Genomic DNA, 16,403 nt, shown 5'->3' with positions numbered 1-16,403 from the left:
AACGCAAGTGTAGGTCGCGGCAAGACAGATGCACTGAAGTAACAGGGAACGGCTGCCGTGAAACCCTACCCTGACACGTTCGTCTGTTACTCCATCAATAACAGATTACAACCACGTCGTCTGCAATAAATCAACTGCAATCGATGACATGGATATAACCGCTGAAATTTTGGATGTCGAATGCGACATCCTGCAAAGTCAGTCAAATGAATCCGCCCTGCACACAACCAATGCTCACCTGCGCAGCAGCAACAAGTGCTAGTTTTAAAATTTAAATTTTTCATTCCGCTCGAAGTCATATACCTTCCTTGTAACTTCAGTGACATTTTTAAGTGCGGCTACGGCGCACGTAACCTTGGTAACACTTTCAACGATTTGGCCGCATCAAAATTTACCATGCCGAGGTCGTCTGTTGCAACTGTTAATTGCAGACGATTCGTTCCAGCCTCCAAGGACCAACAGCGCGCTATTTAGCATACACTCGAGGAACGTTTCTTCAGAAAAGACCTACCCGCAAATCTCTCGCCTAGTTTCGACGTCTCCGCCGAAGCACGGTACATAAAAGTGAAAGTTGGTATATAATTTGACGGTAACCTTTGCGAGAACATCAGTAAATACCGATAGTAGCGTATTATGGTGCCTGAAGTGTTAAAAACATCGTGCGCGCGACGGTGTAACCCTATACATAGAAGTCTTCCCAAGCGAACACTTCCCTTTGGGTGTTGTGACTCCGACGCAGCTACGTAAAATGTACACGTACGGACAATTTACACAACCTACCGTCGTCCAAGGATGACTGTACAGCTTCAACGCGTTTCTAAACTCCGGCAAACCTCACAAGAAAATCAGCTTGGGGCCCATACCGCGAGGATACTGCAGCTGTTTCGAGATCTCTCGAGTTCGTTATCGACCTGGCGGCGAAGTGTAGTGCCAATTTGGAGGTGGTGAACGGTTCACTTTGATCTACTGATGTTCCAAAGTTGTAATGTGTCAGAATAATTAGAAAATAAGGAAGGTATAAATGGCTCACCGTTATTTTCGCACTGGCGATAGCCCTCTCACGGCAACACCCCAAACTCAATATGGCGGACCGTGACGTCAGCGGAAGTGACTTTTTTTTTTATGTGTGTTTGTTCTGCCTGCGCGTCGTACGCGGAGTCATCGGAAACGTGCTAAAGAACATTCTTCCCTGACTTCAACAGTTCTGTGAAATTATTCATCTCTGGTGTTTCATTTGTATCGTAAGAAATATGTTATTTTTTTATATATCTGTCCAGCCGCAACAGTGAAGGAAGGATTGGCAACACCCGATACCGTTATGTTTGCGCTCGCCATATAAGGAAAACGCTCTTGCTCTTTTTGGCCTATATTGTGAATATGCTTCAATTAAACGAAATAGAGATGAGTAGTGTGCGTGTGAGTGTGTCAGCTTGCGTCGGTAACCTGCTAATACGGTTGAACAATTTGAGAGGGAAAGGCGGCGACGCGTTCCTCGCTCGAAATGGGTTCGGAAAGAAAGTCGTCTGCTTCGGCAGCGGAGACCGAAACCGAAACCTAATCAATATCCGGGGCGTCTGCGCACAAATACTGTCGGTGTGATGAACGCGTTCACTGCGTGTGCTCTGTTTTAAGGATACGTATAAAAGAAATAGGAAACCCTGAAATTGTTTGAGCGTTGTTCTAGTTACGCAGCCATCGGATGTCTTTGCAACATATTTGCAGAATGTCTTCTTTGGTTTGCTTTTCTTTTTACAGCTTGAGCCAACGAATATTTCTTTCTGGATTCCTCACAAATACTTAAGCGGGAACAAGATGAAAGCAAAACACTATAACTAGCTAAGGCAGTACAAGGACGCATAACAGTCGTCTGCGGGAGACTAATGAGATGCACTAACCGCACCGCTGTCCCTGACTGGACTGCTCACTATGTTTTGCCTTACTCGTCAAAATAAGTGCTTCAAATTACAGTAAAGTAAAATGACTAGGTCATTCGTCCAATGCATATTCGTTTCAACATGTTTCGCTATTTTCTCTCTCTCTCTCTTTATCTTTCTCCTCGCTTCTTACACAACTTTACATTTGATCTCTCTACTCATTTTCACACTCGCTGTCAGAACATCCCGAAACCAACCCGTCCAACACCGACCGGAAACAAACATTTTTACCTCCTTTGCGGTAATGGCGGTCCGTAGTAGGAGTACCGCGGCATACCATCCAGCAGGTGCCCTCCGTTCGCCCTTTGCTGAACCATCATATTGTAGCACCAGTTCGTCTGGGGCCAAACTTCGGTCACACCACGGGGCACGCTTCTTTTCTCTTCCACAACCCCAACCGCGGTAATCCCAAAATGGCCGCTGTCGAATCCAATCTTAGTATCCGGGCCGAGGAAATCACAGCTGTCGATGTTGTTTGTAGCGCAACTTGTTTGTGAATGAGTAGGGCCTCCGTAGGTGCGGCACGTGGGATGCTGTCTAGGTATGGGCCTCTGGATGTGCCTACGCTTCCTTGCAGCGCATATGCCCGAGTGGGATGTTCCGTACGAGTGGCCCTCAATGGGCTTCACTCTGTGCAGGTTTGTGTGCTGTCTGTGTTAGCTGTTGAGAGCAGAAAGTGATGTTAGTAATGTTCGTATTGGGCTTTTTTTTTTTTTTTTTTTTTTGCCTTTGTGTAGTGTGGTAGGTTTGGTTGACAAAATGTCACGGAAAGGAAAGGATTTATGTCATAGTAAATCGATTAAAAGACTAAAAGGGGCAAGCTGCGGTCGGCTTCTAGTCACGGTGGTAATTATTAGTTGGTAGGCAGTGGCGTATCTAGGGTGTGGCAGGTGTGGACAGGTACCATGGGCGCCAGGTGAACAGGGGCGCTATTATGTGGTCGGATGTGAATGTGCCAGGTCGGGTACTGAACTTGGCACATTTATAAATGATCTAAAGCACCCACCATTAGAGAGGTTATAGTGTGAAACCTAATGCGGACAACACGAAAACGCATCCCCAAGGACATCATGTTACCCATGTTGCCATGGGCGCAGGTAGCTCTAGATACGCCACTGTTGGTAGGTGACAATACAATACAAAGTAAAAAGCAACGCCAAAGTGCAATTAACTGTGATGACACTGAGGGAAGGTAAAACGGGTAGGAACACTTTATTACAATTAAGATGAACAAGGCCTGATGAAGTGCAGGCTCTGCACGAAAGCCTTTTGTTCATCTTAATTGTAATAAAGTGTTCCTACCCGTTTTACCTTCCCTCAGTGTCGTGGTAAGTGACAGTTGACTTTGAGAACTGCATGACGTCGAACTGTAGGTTTTATTTGGTTTGACTGCGTATGTAGATGCATGTATGGGCAGACGCAAGTAAAAAAATTAATGAGCCACGGAAAAGATCGAGCGTGTACAAAAATTAGTTATTCGATATACATGGTTCAGTTATCGAGCGACGTATTGAGGCATTTGTTGCTCTACCTATTTTTCCTCTAAGCGGTTTTCTTTTCTTTTGTCGAGTAGTGGGTATATATATATATATCTAAGTCAATCGTTCCACTTTTATGCCGCGCGCTCTACATCCAACAGTCTTTATCACGTAGCAATATTCGCCAGCAGATTGTAAACGCTAACTACGGAAAACAAACATTCATTTATAACGCCATTGCTACATGTGAGATACTGGACGACGTCACTAAAGCATATCCGTCGCCATCATGATTTACACCAGAGGTCAGAAACACGCGGCCGGCGATCAGCTATTGTATGGCCCTAGTGCCCTTCAACGCCGAACAGAGGAAGCTTCTCCTGTTCCTTTCTTCTTTTTCTGTTCCTTTTCTTTTCTTCCCCATTTTTTCATCTCTTTTTTTTTTTTTTTTTTGAATAGCAAGCCGACTCCCGTCTGGCTGACCATTCCTTCCTTTTTTCTTAATAAACATATTCCCCCTCCACCCTATTGATTACCACCACCACCACTATCCTTTTTTTTAAGAGTGTATAATTTAGTAAATAATCCGGCGCAGTTTAGTAAATAATGTGTGAAATCGACGAAATAAAGTTAAAAAAAAATAATTGAAAGTTTGTCGCGAATCCTACTCCAAGCAAATTGAAAGTTTGTCGCGAATCCTACTCCAAGCAAATGTCACTTCAAAGTTTTGCCTGTTCGGGCCTCGTAGCGGCGACATTATGCGTGAAGTCGCAAAACCGTGCAGGAAATTATGTATTCGTGTCAACCGATTACCACCCTCGTTGGACAAAGCAACGCGGCAACAGTATATATGCGCTATGTGTTCAAGGATGTATTTTCTTTATTGAGCATATAAGGCAATATGAGGCAAGAGTTGTGTACAGTATACGGATATGTGGAATTATCCTGCACATATTGTTCACCCATTGAACGCATTTTCTTTTTTCATTTTTAATGTTATGCATACTTGTGTTCTCGTATCACTTTTTTTTATCAACAGCGTGAATGGTGTTTCGTTTTCCACGCGTTGCACATAACTCGTGTGTGTAACAGTCGGAAGTATACCCAGGGCAGTGGCGGACCCCCCAGACGTGTACGACCCGTACCTGAACTAACCTTGTGTGTATAAAAATAAAATCAATCAATCAATCAATCAAATTTCACTGAGGTGACCCTACCTTATATACTGTACCTTTTTTGAGTGGCGTAGCCAGGGGGAGGGGGGGGGGGGGGTTCAGTCATCCCCTCCGAAATCGCACACCTTTGGTAGTATATTCGGGAGAGAGAAACGAGGGGAAAATCCTCCTCCCCCTTCTGAAATATTTTACTGGCTACGGCACTACCTAATATACACCGTGCAAAATACTTTCGCTCACCGCTGATTCGTCGCTGCACAAAAAAAAAAAAAAAAAAAGGAACGCCCTCAAAAAAGCAATCATTAGCAGTGTGGCGTAACCATGGAGGCCCGGCCTAATCTCCCGATATGACGTAATCAGATCAGTATGACGCGACATCAGCATTCACTCATTGAGAATTCGTCCGCTATATATACGAATCGACACGGCGCGGGGCTGGTTGCGGTGTATACTCTGATATTCTAACATAAGGGGGGGGGGGGGGGCAGAGAGGGTCCAAAAAGAAGCGGTGAGATGACGAGGTACGAGAAGCCATACACCAAACGAAAACCAGCAGCAAGAGAGCATAGGAAAGTTAAAGGGATTAACTCCGTCAGACGAGATTGAAGAAAAGTGGGCGCAACACCTATAGAACGCAACAAAAGGCGACCAGGCTAGTATAGGAAAAAAATACTAAAATGGGATCGGCCTGGCTAAAAAGAATTCGAAAAAAAAAAAGGACAGATCAGTGGCGCGGAACAGACTGAGAGCAGACAACAATACCTTGTCGCGGACGATGGAACTAGGCTTATTGAGGAACGGGCAGTGACTCACCTGCAGGAAAAGATTGCAAAGGCTTTTCAGAAAGATGAAGACAGGCGAAACTAAAGAGCACCTTCTTCAGAGAACCTTCTCGTAAGGTCTGAGGAATTCATTGTCTCATGTATATATATACTATAATGGTCAGCTGTTTCGGCCTTGTTGGGCCTCATCAACAGTACGCAGGCAGGCAACGTTTGAGTGGATGGCGTCAGAAGGTCACGTAACACGTGATTCCTCCCGTCAGGGTGAGATAACTCACTCACTGAAAGCCCAGTGCAAAGCACTGGGCTTTCAGTGAGTGAGTTATCTCACCCTGACGGGAGGAATCACGTGTTACGTGACCTTCTGACGCCATCCACTCAAACGTTGCCTGCCTGCGTACTGTTGATGAGGCCCAACAAGGCCGAAACAGCTGTCCAGTACTGGCATGGCGATGTTTGAGTTACAAACATATGCTATACGTTCAGCCAAAGAGCTCCGGCTATTTTTTTTTTATTTTATACTATAATGGGATAGGGCAATTAAAAATGTGCCCACAGTCACCGCAACTGGACTGGGCGGCGTACCAATGTCGCTTTTATGACTACTTGGGCCACAAGGTAAACGTGTTAGTAACAGTAAGTAAGGTGCTTTCCACAGGAGGTATACCGTCACGATGGAAACATAGTTGAGTTAGTATGGTATATAGGAGGAGGCTTGGTGTGTTGACGGTCGTGAGGCTTGCTTCCTTTATACTGTGCTGCCACCGACGACGAGGCCCTCGTGCCGTGCCGGCTAAGCAAAAACCATTCACTTTGTTCTGATCAGCTGGCGGCTCCGGACCTTATCCTTTTGCGCCCTCGATCGAGGATCACACATCTGGTGACTCGAACAATGGATGTCGCCAGCGCCCCGGAGGGAAGCAATGCCGAGTCTCGTCTTCATGTTTGGCCATGTATCCATGAAGCTTCCGCCGTTCGGCAAACCAACCCGAATGTGTGGTTATCATGTGGAATTACGTCGCAGCTCACACGCTACTATCATGTCGTGTCCGTTTTACTACCCGAGCTTGCTGCTGAGCTCGCCGACATCGTCTGTGCTCCGCCTCGTTGTGCGCCATACGACCAGCTCAAAGCGACCATTATTATTATCGATTAAAAGACTAAAAGGGGCAAGCTTCAGTCGGCTTCTAGTCACGGTGGTTATTAGTTGGTAGGTGACAATACAATACAAAGTAAAAAGCAACGCCAAAGTCCAATTAACTGTGATGACACTGAGGGAAGGTAAAACGGGTAGGAACACTTTATTACAATTAAGATGACGCACAACGGCTTCGGAACGTAAGCACTTCCAACAGCTTCTTTCCGCTGCAGACCACGGCGACAGGAGGCCGTCGCAGTTTCTTCGGCATATGCAGAACCTTTTGGGAGCCCGAGCTGCGTCCATCGACGAACCGCTTCTCAAGGAACTCCTCCTTCAGCGCCTTCTTGCAACGGTTCAGATGCTGCTATCCACAGCTACCAACCTGTCGATTATCGAACTTGCTGCTCATGCGGACAAAATTATGGAAGTCGCTGTGCCGACCATTGCCACAGTGTGACAACCTGATCCACTCAGCGTTCCTACGCCTTCTCCGAGCCATTCAACGTCTCCGCACGCTCTTGACTAGTTGCCGTCGGATGTTCACCGCATGATCGCTCTTTTGGCTGCCGTTCTACCCAGCAGACGGAACCATCTCTGAAGAGCGAACTCCGCGCCAGCAGCACCGTCGGCACCGCTCTCAGTCCCACGACGCCCTCGTCGCACCTCCTCAGCCCGTGAAGACGAAAATCCCACGGATTTCTGCTGGTTTCACTGGTCCCCCATTATGGAAAAGCCTGCGTCTGGGCACACAGAGGGACGACACGAACTCAGGCTTTTACATAATGGAGTTCTTCCACCAGCTTGCCTGCATATACGCCATCTTGTCAGTTTCACTGGCCGTTCGGCGCCAGCGCGCGAAACTGCAAGCCTCCGTGCGCGTGGCCGCGAAACCGCTCGGGGGGTCATTGCCGGCGGCGTGAGGACTTCCTTCTGCAACCACTTCTACGTGCTGTCTTCCCTTCATTCATGACCCTGTGTGCCGGCGCCGTTTCCTGACAGACACGGGCGCCGAAGTCAGTTTAATCCCAGCGTCCAAAGGCGAACAACTGGGACCTCCCTACTACTATCTTGCGGCTGCGAACAACAGCGGTATTGCCGTCCATGGTGAACGCTCCCTTACTCTGTCGGACTACGCCGCTCCTTGTCCTGGACCTTCCGAATCGCTGCTACCCCTCACTGTATCATAGGAGCCGATTTTCTCCGCCGCTTCGGGATCGTCGTGGACGTTCATCGTCGGACACTTAGACTCTACTACCGGCTTGTGTGTCTCAAGTTCTGGTTCGGCTCTTCGTTGCCCAACACCTAGCGTTGCGATTGCCTCCCTCCAGTCACCCATTGCGGCCGTCTTCCCTTCGCTGTCAAAGCCTCCTGACTGGACGAAACCTGTGCGGCATGATGTTGTGCACTGCATTGAGACATCGGGAGCGCCTGTGCATTTTCGTCCGCGCCGACTGGCTCCAGAGAAGCTTACCAGCACGAAGGCGGAATTCCAACACATGATCGACATTGGTATTCCCCGTCTGTCTCCAAGCGACTCGGCTACGCCATTGCATATGGTGCCTAAACGGACTGGAAATTGGCGTTCCCGTGGCGATTACAATCTCGATCGAGGACCACACATCTGGTGATCCTAATGAATGGCGCCAGCGCCCCGGAGGGAAGCAACGCCGAGTCTCGTCTTCACGTTGGCCATGTATCCGTGAAGCTTCCGCCGTTCTCGCACGCCGACCCGAGCGTGTGGTTCTCTCAAAGAGTACGCCAATTCCACCTCGCAGGAATTACGTCGCAGATCACACGCTACTATCATGACGTGTCCGTTTTACCACCCGATCTTGCCGCTGACCTCGCTGACACCGTCTGTGCTCCGCCTCGTTCTGCGCCCTACGACCAACTCAAAGCGACCATTATTAAACGCACAATGGCTTCGGAACGTAAGCGCCTCCCTAGGAGAAGTAGGTAGATTCTTCGCCACCTTCACGCATCATTACCCCCGTCCGCTCATCGACGCCAGGCATATCCTCTAAGCCTCCCAGCAAGTCCGTGACGTGGGCCGTCACTCTCACCTCGCCCACGAGCTCGGACCGTTCTGTGACCTCCGCCGCTCTCCGAGGAGGGAGCTCCTGTAGCTCCACCGACGACGACGCTCTCGTGCCGTGACGGCTATACTTTAGGTGCGCGGGGCGCGCGAAATGAAACCATTCACTTTGTTCTGATCAGCTGGCGGCTCCGGACCTCTTCCTTTTACGCCCTCGATCGCCTACATCTATTGGCGGTGCCGCACATCTATTAATCTGCCGAATGTCAGTGCAAAACTCGGCGAGGTACGCTGAGTGGCGAGTTTCGCGGGGGCTGTACCTCAATCCAATGCTTCATTAGTGAGTGCAAGGACGAGTGTCCATCCCTCTGCATCTTTTTTTTTTTAATTCCGTGTTAGCGCCGCGAAGCAACTGTGGCTATGAACGGCGTATAGACGTGGACAGATGGAGAGAGGACAGCAGGAAGGAGAGGGGGACAGGGGGGTTAGTATGCGTCCTGGGCCGACTTCAAGGGGAACTGTGCCGACATTCGTCTGGAAAGTCTTCGGAAAACCCAGGGAAAACCTCAGACAGCACAGCCGGTGACAGGATTCGTACCCGTGTCACCTCCCAGTCTCGGCGTGGAAAGCGATCACTCTAACCACTATGCCACGGGAGCTGGTCCCTCTGCATCTAAGCGAGGATTCATGTGTTGAGGGCTGTGAGGCTTGCTTCGTCTATCCTCTGCTGCCTTACCGAGTACAAGGACGCGTGTCTATCTCCCTGCATCTAACGAGGCTTGGTGTATTGAGGGTCATGAGGCTTGCTTGCTTCATTTATCCTATGCTTCTTTTGGGAGTACTAGGACGAGTGTCCATCCTTTTGTATCTAGGCGAGGCTTGATATGTTGAGGGTCGTGAGGCATGTTTCCTTTATCCTATATTTCACTAGCGAGTAGAAGGCGAGTGTCTATCCCTCTGCATCTAAACGAGGTTTGGTGTGTTGAGGGTCGTGAGGCTTGCTTGCTTCCGTAAGCCAATGCTTCCTTATTGAGTGCAAGGACGAGTGTCTATCCCTCTTAATCTAGGCGAGGCTTGGTGTGTTGAGGGTCGTGAGGCTTGCTTCCTTTATCCTATGCTTCCTTAGGGAGTCCAAGGACGACTGTTCATCCCTCTGCATCTGAGCAAGGATTCATATGTGTTGAGGGCTGTGAGGCTTGCTTCCTCTATCCTATGCTGCCTTACCGAGTACAAGGACGGGTGTCTATCTCCCTGCATCTAAACGAGGATTGGTGTGTTGAGGGTCGTGAGGCTTGCTTCCTTTATCCTATGGTTCCTTAGCGAGTACAAGGACCAGTGTCTATCACTCATCATTTAAGCCAAGATTGGTGTATTGAGGGTCGTGAGGATTGATTCCTTTATCCTATGTTTCCTCAACGGTGTACAAGGACTATCCATCACTGGACTGTCCATCACTCAGTATCTAGGCGAGGCTTGGTGTGTTGAGGATCGTGAGACTTCATTTATCCTGTTTCCTTGGCGAGTACAAGGACGAGTGTCTATATCTCGGTATCTAAGGGAGGCTTGGTGTGTTGAGGGCAGTGTTGTACCCGCTACCCGAAAAAGGTAGCGCAATACCGATACGCGCTACCTGAGCAAAAAGTAACGAAATCCCGATATCGTTACACGTACCTAAAAGTAGCGGAGTACCGCTACCGTTACCCGTAAAAAGTAACGCGATACTTCATCCGCTACTTTTTAGGAAAGAAAGAAACAGTATCGTTGATGACGTACTTCAAACGTCTTAAAATAATAAATAATAAAATAAAACAATATCTCAAAATAATAAATCGACGTCCAATGGAGGTTACACGTAGGTTGCCTGAAGGCTAAAATTTTGAAAACCGTTTTTTTTACAGATTTACTAAAGCCTACTCGGTATCCTGCATATCTTTTTCTCTTCCTCTAAAGCAAATAAAGCACAAAGCAAGTCTACCGATAAAAGGCTCAACAGCTTTGTCACAAAAAGAACTCGGATTGCCCGGAACGAGAAGTTGGTAAACATACCATGGTGTGCTTTTTCAAATTGGACGTTGACTTCCTTGACGCACAGATAAAGCTTTCCCACCGAGGCGCATAGTAGACATCTGAACACCACGCTACTGTTTTGTACTGTAGCAGCTCCATTGCAGCGGACAAGAAATGGCAACTGTCAAGCGCCTAAGCGTACGTGGTGCAATGTCATGTGGAATGTCATGACTCATAGCTAGCGAGGACGGCTCCAGAATGGAGTGACGTCAGTTTGCAGATGACTCCGACAATGCACCAAATCTTCAAGAAGGTTCATCCCAAATAGGGAACACGTGGAGGACACACCCTCTTTGTAAGATAACGGCCTCTGTGCCCTCCTTTCGGCTATTTGCCCGCTCTTCCCAGAATGAGTTGTAATATCGGGCAGGTTGATCGAAGGCAGGCAGAGTGGAGGTTTGATGATAGGCCGAAGTCGTGTTGTCGCGAACCCCAGCTCGGAAAGTAGCGGTAGCGCTCAAAGATTGCGCTACCGCAAATTGGTAGCGGAAATACTTCTTTCGTTACCAGTTTAAAAAAGTAGCGCGATCTCTACTCCGCTACCGAAAAAAGTAACGGATACGATAGCGCCGCTACTAGTAACGGCGCTACGTACAACGCTGGTTGAGGGTAGTGAGGCTTGCTTCCTTTATCCTATGCTTCCTTAGGGAGTAATAGGACGAGTGTCTGTATTTCGGTATCTAAGCGAGGCTCGGTGTGTTGAGGGTAGTGAGGCTTGTTTCCTTTATCCTATGCTTCCTTAGCGGGTACAGGGACGAGCGCCTATCTGTCTGCATCCAAGCGAGGCTTGGTGTGTTGAAGGTAGTGAGGCTTGCTTCTTTTATCCTATGCTTGCTTAGAGAGTACAAGGACGAGTGTCCATCCCTTAGTGCCTAAGCGAGGCGTGGTATGTTGAGGGTCGTGAGGCATGCTTCCTTTATCCTATGCTTCCTTAGGGAGTAATAGGACGAGTGTCTGTATTTCGGTATCTAAGCGAGGCTCGGTGTGTTGAGGGTAGTGAGGCTTGTTTCCTTTATCCTATGCTTCCTTAGCGGGTACAGGGACGAGCGCCTATCTGTCTGCATCCAAGCGAGGCTTGGTGTGTTGAAGGTAGTGAGGCTTGCTTCTTTTATCCTATGCTTGCTTAGAGAGTACAAGGACGAGTGTCCATCCCTTAGTGCCTAAGCGAGGCGTGGTATGTTGAGGGTCGTGAGGCATGCTTCCTTTATCCTATGCTTCCTTAGGGAGTAATAGGACGAGTGTCTGTATTTCGGTATCTAAGCGAGGCTCGGTGTGTTGAGGGTAGTGAGGCTTGTTTCCTTTATCCTATGCTTCCTTAGCGGGTACAGGGACGAGCGCCTATCTGTCTGCATCCAAGCGAGGCTTGGTGTGTTGAAGGTAGTGAGGCTTGCTTCTTTTATCCTATGCTTGCTTAGAGAGTACAAGGACGAGTGTCCATCCCTTAGTGCCTAAGCGAGGCGTGGTATGTTGAGGGTCGTGAGGCATGCTTCCTTTATCCTATGCTTCCTTAGGGAGTAATAGGACGAGTGTCTGTATTTCGGTATCTAAGCGAGGCTCGGTGTGTTGAGGGTAGTGAGGCTTGTTTCCTTTATCCTATGCTTCCTTAGCGGGTACAGGGACGAGCGCCTATCTGTCTGCATCCAAGCGAGGCTTGGTGTGTTGAAGGTAGTGAGGCTTGCTTCTTTTATCCTATGCTTGCTTAGAGAGTACAAGGACGAGTGTCCATCCCTTAGTGCCTAAGCGAGGCGTGGTATGTTGAGGGTCGTGAGGCATGCTTCCTTTATCCTATGCTTCCTTAGGGAGTAATAGGACGAGTGTCTGTATTTCGGTATCTAAGCGAGGCTCGGTGTGTTGAGGGTAGTGAGGCTTGTTTCCTTTATCCTATGCTTCCTTAGCGGGTACAGGGACGAGCGCCTATCTGTCTGCATCCAAGCGAGGCTTGGTGTGTTGAAGGTAGTGAGGCTTGCTTCTTTTATCCTATGCTTGCTTAGAGAGTACAAGGACGAGTGTCCATCCCTTAGCGCCTAAGCGAGGCGTGGTATGTTGAGGGTCGTGAGGCATGCTTCCTTTATCCTATGCTTCCTTAGGGAGTAATAGGACGAGTGTCTATCACTCTGCATCTAAGTGAGGCTTGGTGTGTTGAAGGTCGTGAGTCTTGTTTCCTCTATCCTACGCGTACTTGCGAGTACAAGGACAAATATGTATCCCTCTGCATCTAAGCGAGGATTGGTGTATTGAGGATGGTGAGGCTTGCTTCCTTTATCATGTGCTTCCTTAGCGAGTGCGAGGACGAGTTTGTATGGTCCTGTATCTTGGCGAGGCTTGGTGTGTTGAGGGTCGCTATAACATCGTGTAGAGGAAGCGCCTTCGCCTGGCCTTCGACTGGCAGTCTATAGCGCCACCTTAAGTGTTACTTAAGTGCCACTTAAGTGCTGTTGCTGGACGGGCCTACAGTGGCGTGCTTGTTCATTCCACGTTCGGTCTATATAGGCCACCAAATCTTAAGTTACTTTCGATACAACACACATTCTTTAGCCTATCCAATGCAATCCAATCCAATCCTTGTCCAATCCAATTTGTGAAAGAATGCTTCCAATCCAATGCTTGTGAAAGAACCGAATGACTTCCGGATTATCGCAGACGGTAAAGGCTATCCATGACTTGAAAACCCGAGACGAGGTAGGGACGATAACAGACAAACCCAAACACGGTGTTTGTCTGTTATCGTCCGTACCTCGTCTCGGGTTTTCAAGTCATGGATCCTCACCACCAGCTCGCTTGCTACCTAACTTTCCTTTCGGTAAAGGCTACATTTCCAATTCAAACTTTCTATACGGTGCGTCAAAATTGCCGCAGGGAGATACGTTTGAAGGGCATGATGCCGCTGTGTTCATAGAGAAAACGTCCAGAAAATGTCCTGAAAATGTCTCCTGAGCTCTTATTCACACAAATGCGGCTCCAAACAGCGTCTTGTGAACACTTTCTCGGTGCCCGAACTAACTGCTCATTTCTTCGTCCGCTTCATGAATGGCGGGATGTTATTTCCGTGGCTTCTGTAGGACGGGGCTTTTTTGTGCTCACAGATGAGGGGAGGTTTGGCGCCGCTGATTCATCAGATGCACTCATCCGAGGCTCTCGCATTGCTCCCGCTATCGATCGAGTCATAGAGGAGATTCCGACACGGGACGTCTTCTCTTGAGGCTCCATATCGGTGCCCGTTATAATAGAGCGGCGGTCAAATAACGCTGCAAGCTTTGGAAATCTCGCGAGTAAGTTTTGGCGAAATAGTGGACGGATTAATCTCGAGTCTTGTGCTATGAGATGTCAACGCCCCCTCCTTTACTATATACCACGTCCACCAGTGTGAACAGTTTAGTTACAGTGAGAAGCGCAAGAAAAAAAAAATCAAAAAGTGTTAATTGCATGCAACAAAAATGCTGCTCAGAGCGATTTCGGATAGGTTATAACTAGGGCCTGACTTTTTAGGGTTAAACCCGTATCCGCCCGATATTTACCCCCCGAACGAAATCTGTAAAATTCGGGTTTAACCCGAATCTACCCGAAAACATCCGGGTCGCGTGGCACACTCATAAGCGTGCATTAAAATACAGTATGATAACATTGCTAAACATTAGTTCCATGTTAAGACAAATTTTTATTAAACAAAAAAAAATCACCCGAATACACCCGAATTCCTGACGACAGAATATGCTGTAACGGGATTTAACCCGAATACACCCGTATTTTCAAATGAAAAATATCACCCGATTTTTACCCCCGAATTTGGCCAAAAATAAAACCCGAAAAAGTCAGGCCCTAGTTATAACTTATAAGTGAAATTTGATTCATCAAAACTCGCACAGGAGGCCCTTGTCCCATGGCCGTATCAGAGATATGCTGAGGCCGTATTATGGGATCGCCCTGCATAGTATATATACAGAAGCTATAGTGAGGGACTATACGTAGGGAGTGACTTTTTCGGGTTAAACCCGATTCCGCCCGGTTATTCTCCCTGAACTGACCTCCGACCAATTCGGGTTAAACCCGATTTTTCCCCGAATTCCATTCACTATATGAAATCCTCGAGTGACGTTTCCACTGAAGACGAACAAAGGTCGCCACCTGTAGCACACGCAAGAATGGGTCACTTATGTTCCCAGCAATACAACCCATGTGTGTCAACACTGTCTATGCCTTCGGGGATTACTGCTGGAAGGTCACGATCCCGCAAAAAAACAACAAGAACAAAAAAAAAGAGAGATTAGAAACGACTTAATAGACGAGAGGAGAAACAAAAACACCCGATAACACCCGAAGTCACAATTATCACCCGATTTCTCCCCGAATTACAGATTTAAAAATAGCGCCCGATTTTTACCCCACGAATCTGAGAAAAGCATTTAACCCGAAAAGATCACTCCCTAACTATAGGTAATTAAAAAAAGACTTACTATTTGCTTAATTTAACTCAATTGAAAGTGAAGATTTATCAAACGACAACTACACTCTTAAAAATGAACTTCACCACATAGCACTCTCCTAGCCAACCATCACCCCGAATGACAACGTTCTCGTCCCTGATTTGCTGAAAACGGGAGGAGGAGCCTATTTTGTGCCCATTATGCACGGCACAAAATAGGCTCCTCCTCCCGTTTTCAACAAATCAGGGGCGAGAACGTTGTCATTCGGGATGATGGTTGGCTAGGAGCGTGCTATGTGGTGAAGTTCATTTTTAAGTGTATACACTTATAAGACTGTGCATGTGCAGGAGCAATTCATAAACAGTACCACGAAATCATCCAAGTATATAGTTATGTGCCTTCATGTCTGAGCACTGGACGAAAGGTGACACATCATAGAGGAACTGGCTGCATCTCTGGGCATCCTGCAAAATGCGTTTGAATGGTGGTGGTGTCATGTTGTTATAAGGAAGAGGAGTGAGGTTATAACATTTCATTATCATTAACAACCTTAAAAAAATTTGTCCAATTCATGCTTCTACAACCTCGTTCCAAAACTCTTTTTTACCACGAACTATTGACCTCTGGAATAACCTGCCGAACAGCATAGTGACGATCACAGATAACACACGCTTTCAACAGTCTCTGACAGAACACCTGAAAGATTAACACTGAACTAACTTGTTAGATGTTTTCATTATCACTAGACTTACCTTGATAGTTGCAAAGTAGGCTGTACACTAATGAGATGCATCATCATCGTCGTCATTGTTTTTGTTTTGTAACTTGTTATTGTTATTATTATTGTTATTGTTATTATTATAACTTGTAACATTGTAATTAGCATTACTGTATTTTGCTTTGCCTATGTCCCTTATGTAATGCCCTCGGGCCTTTAAGGGTTAAATAAATGAAATGAAATGAAATAACATCGCACCATCACAACCATTCAAACGCATGGGGGGTCATCTTCCTGATCTCCGGGCGTCTGTTGTCGTTTTGGTGCACCCATTATAACTTCTTTTCTCTTCTACTTCTCCTTCTTGCACCTCTACAACAGTTATGGACGGACCGACACGGCTGTTGACGCTGGTTGGCCCATTATCTATCGCTTTAAAATCTGAAAGGTCAGAGAGGGGTCGATTTTTTCGTTTTTTTCTTTTAGGTCTAAAAGTTTTGTACTTATTACTTCTTGTTTCGCGTAAAGGTTTATGCGTGTTTTAATGTATTTATAAACCATTACAAATGGGGATTTTGTCGGCATTTGTTTCATCGTTATAACTTATAACTAGGGCCTGACTTTTTCTGGTTTTATTTTTGGCCAAATGCGG

At 47.2% G+C, this 16,403-nt stretch overlaps 1 protein-coding gene across 4 annotated transcripts in view; it reads right to left on the bottom strand.

The window, feature by feature from the left end:
* Positions 1–2,350, bottom strand: part of LOC135386276 (talin-2-like) — an 82,015-nt gene extending 79,665 nt beyond the window's left edge. Inside the window, exon 1 of one of the 4 annotated variants that reach the window (XM_064616105.1) lies at positions 2,166–2,350. In XM_064616105.1, the coding sequence (XP_064472175.1) occupies positions 2,166–2,254 (89 nt within the window). In that variant the 5' untranslated portion in view covers positions 2,255–2,350. Of the gene's footprint in view, positions 1–780; positions 875–1,030; positions 1,127–2,165 lie in introns of those variants that run through there. The other 3 variants (XM_064616101.1, XM_064616102.1, XM_064616103.1) reach the window with 3 other exon arrangements.
* Positions 2,351–16,403: the final 14,053 nt, after the last annotated feature.

This window comes from Ornithodoros turicata, chromosome 2 (assembly GCF_037126465.1).
Source record: "Ornithodoros turicata isolate Travis chromosome 2, ASM3712646v1, whole genome shotgun sequence".
In the NCBI taxonomy this organism is placed as follows: domain Eukaryota; kingdom Metazoa; phylum Arthropoda; class Arachnida; order Ixodida; family Argasidae; genus Ornithodoros; species Ornithodoros turicata.
Note: the sequence above shows the minus strand (reverse complement) of the source record. Positions and strands in the feature narration are given on the sequence as shown.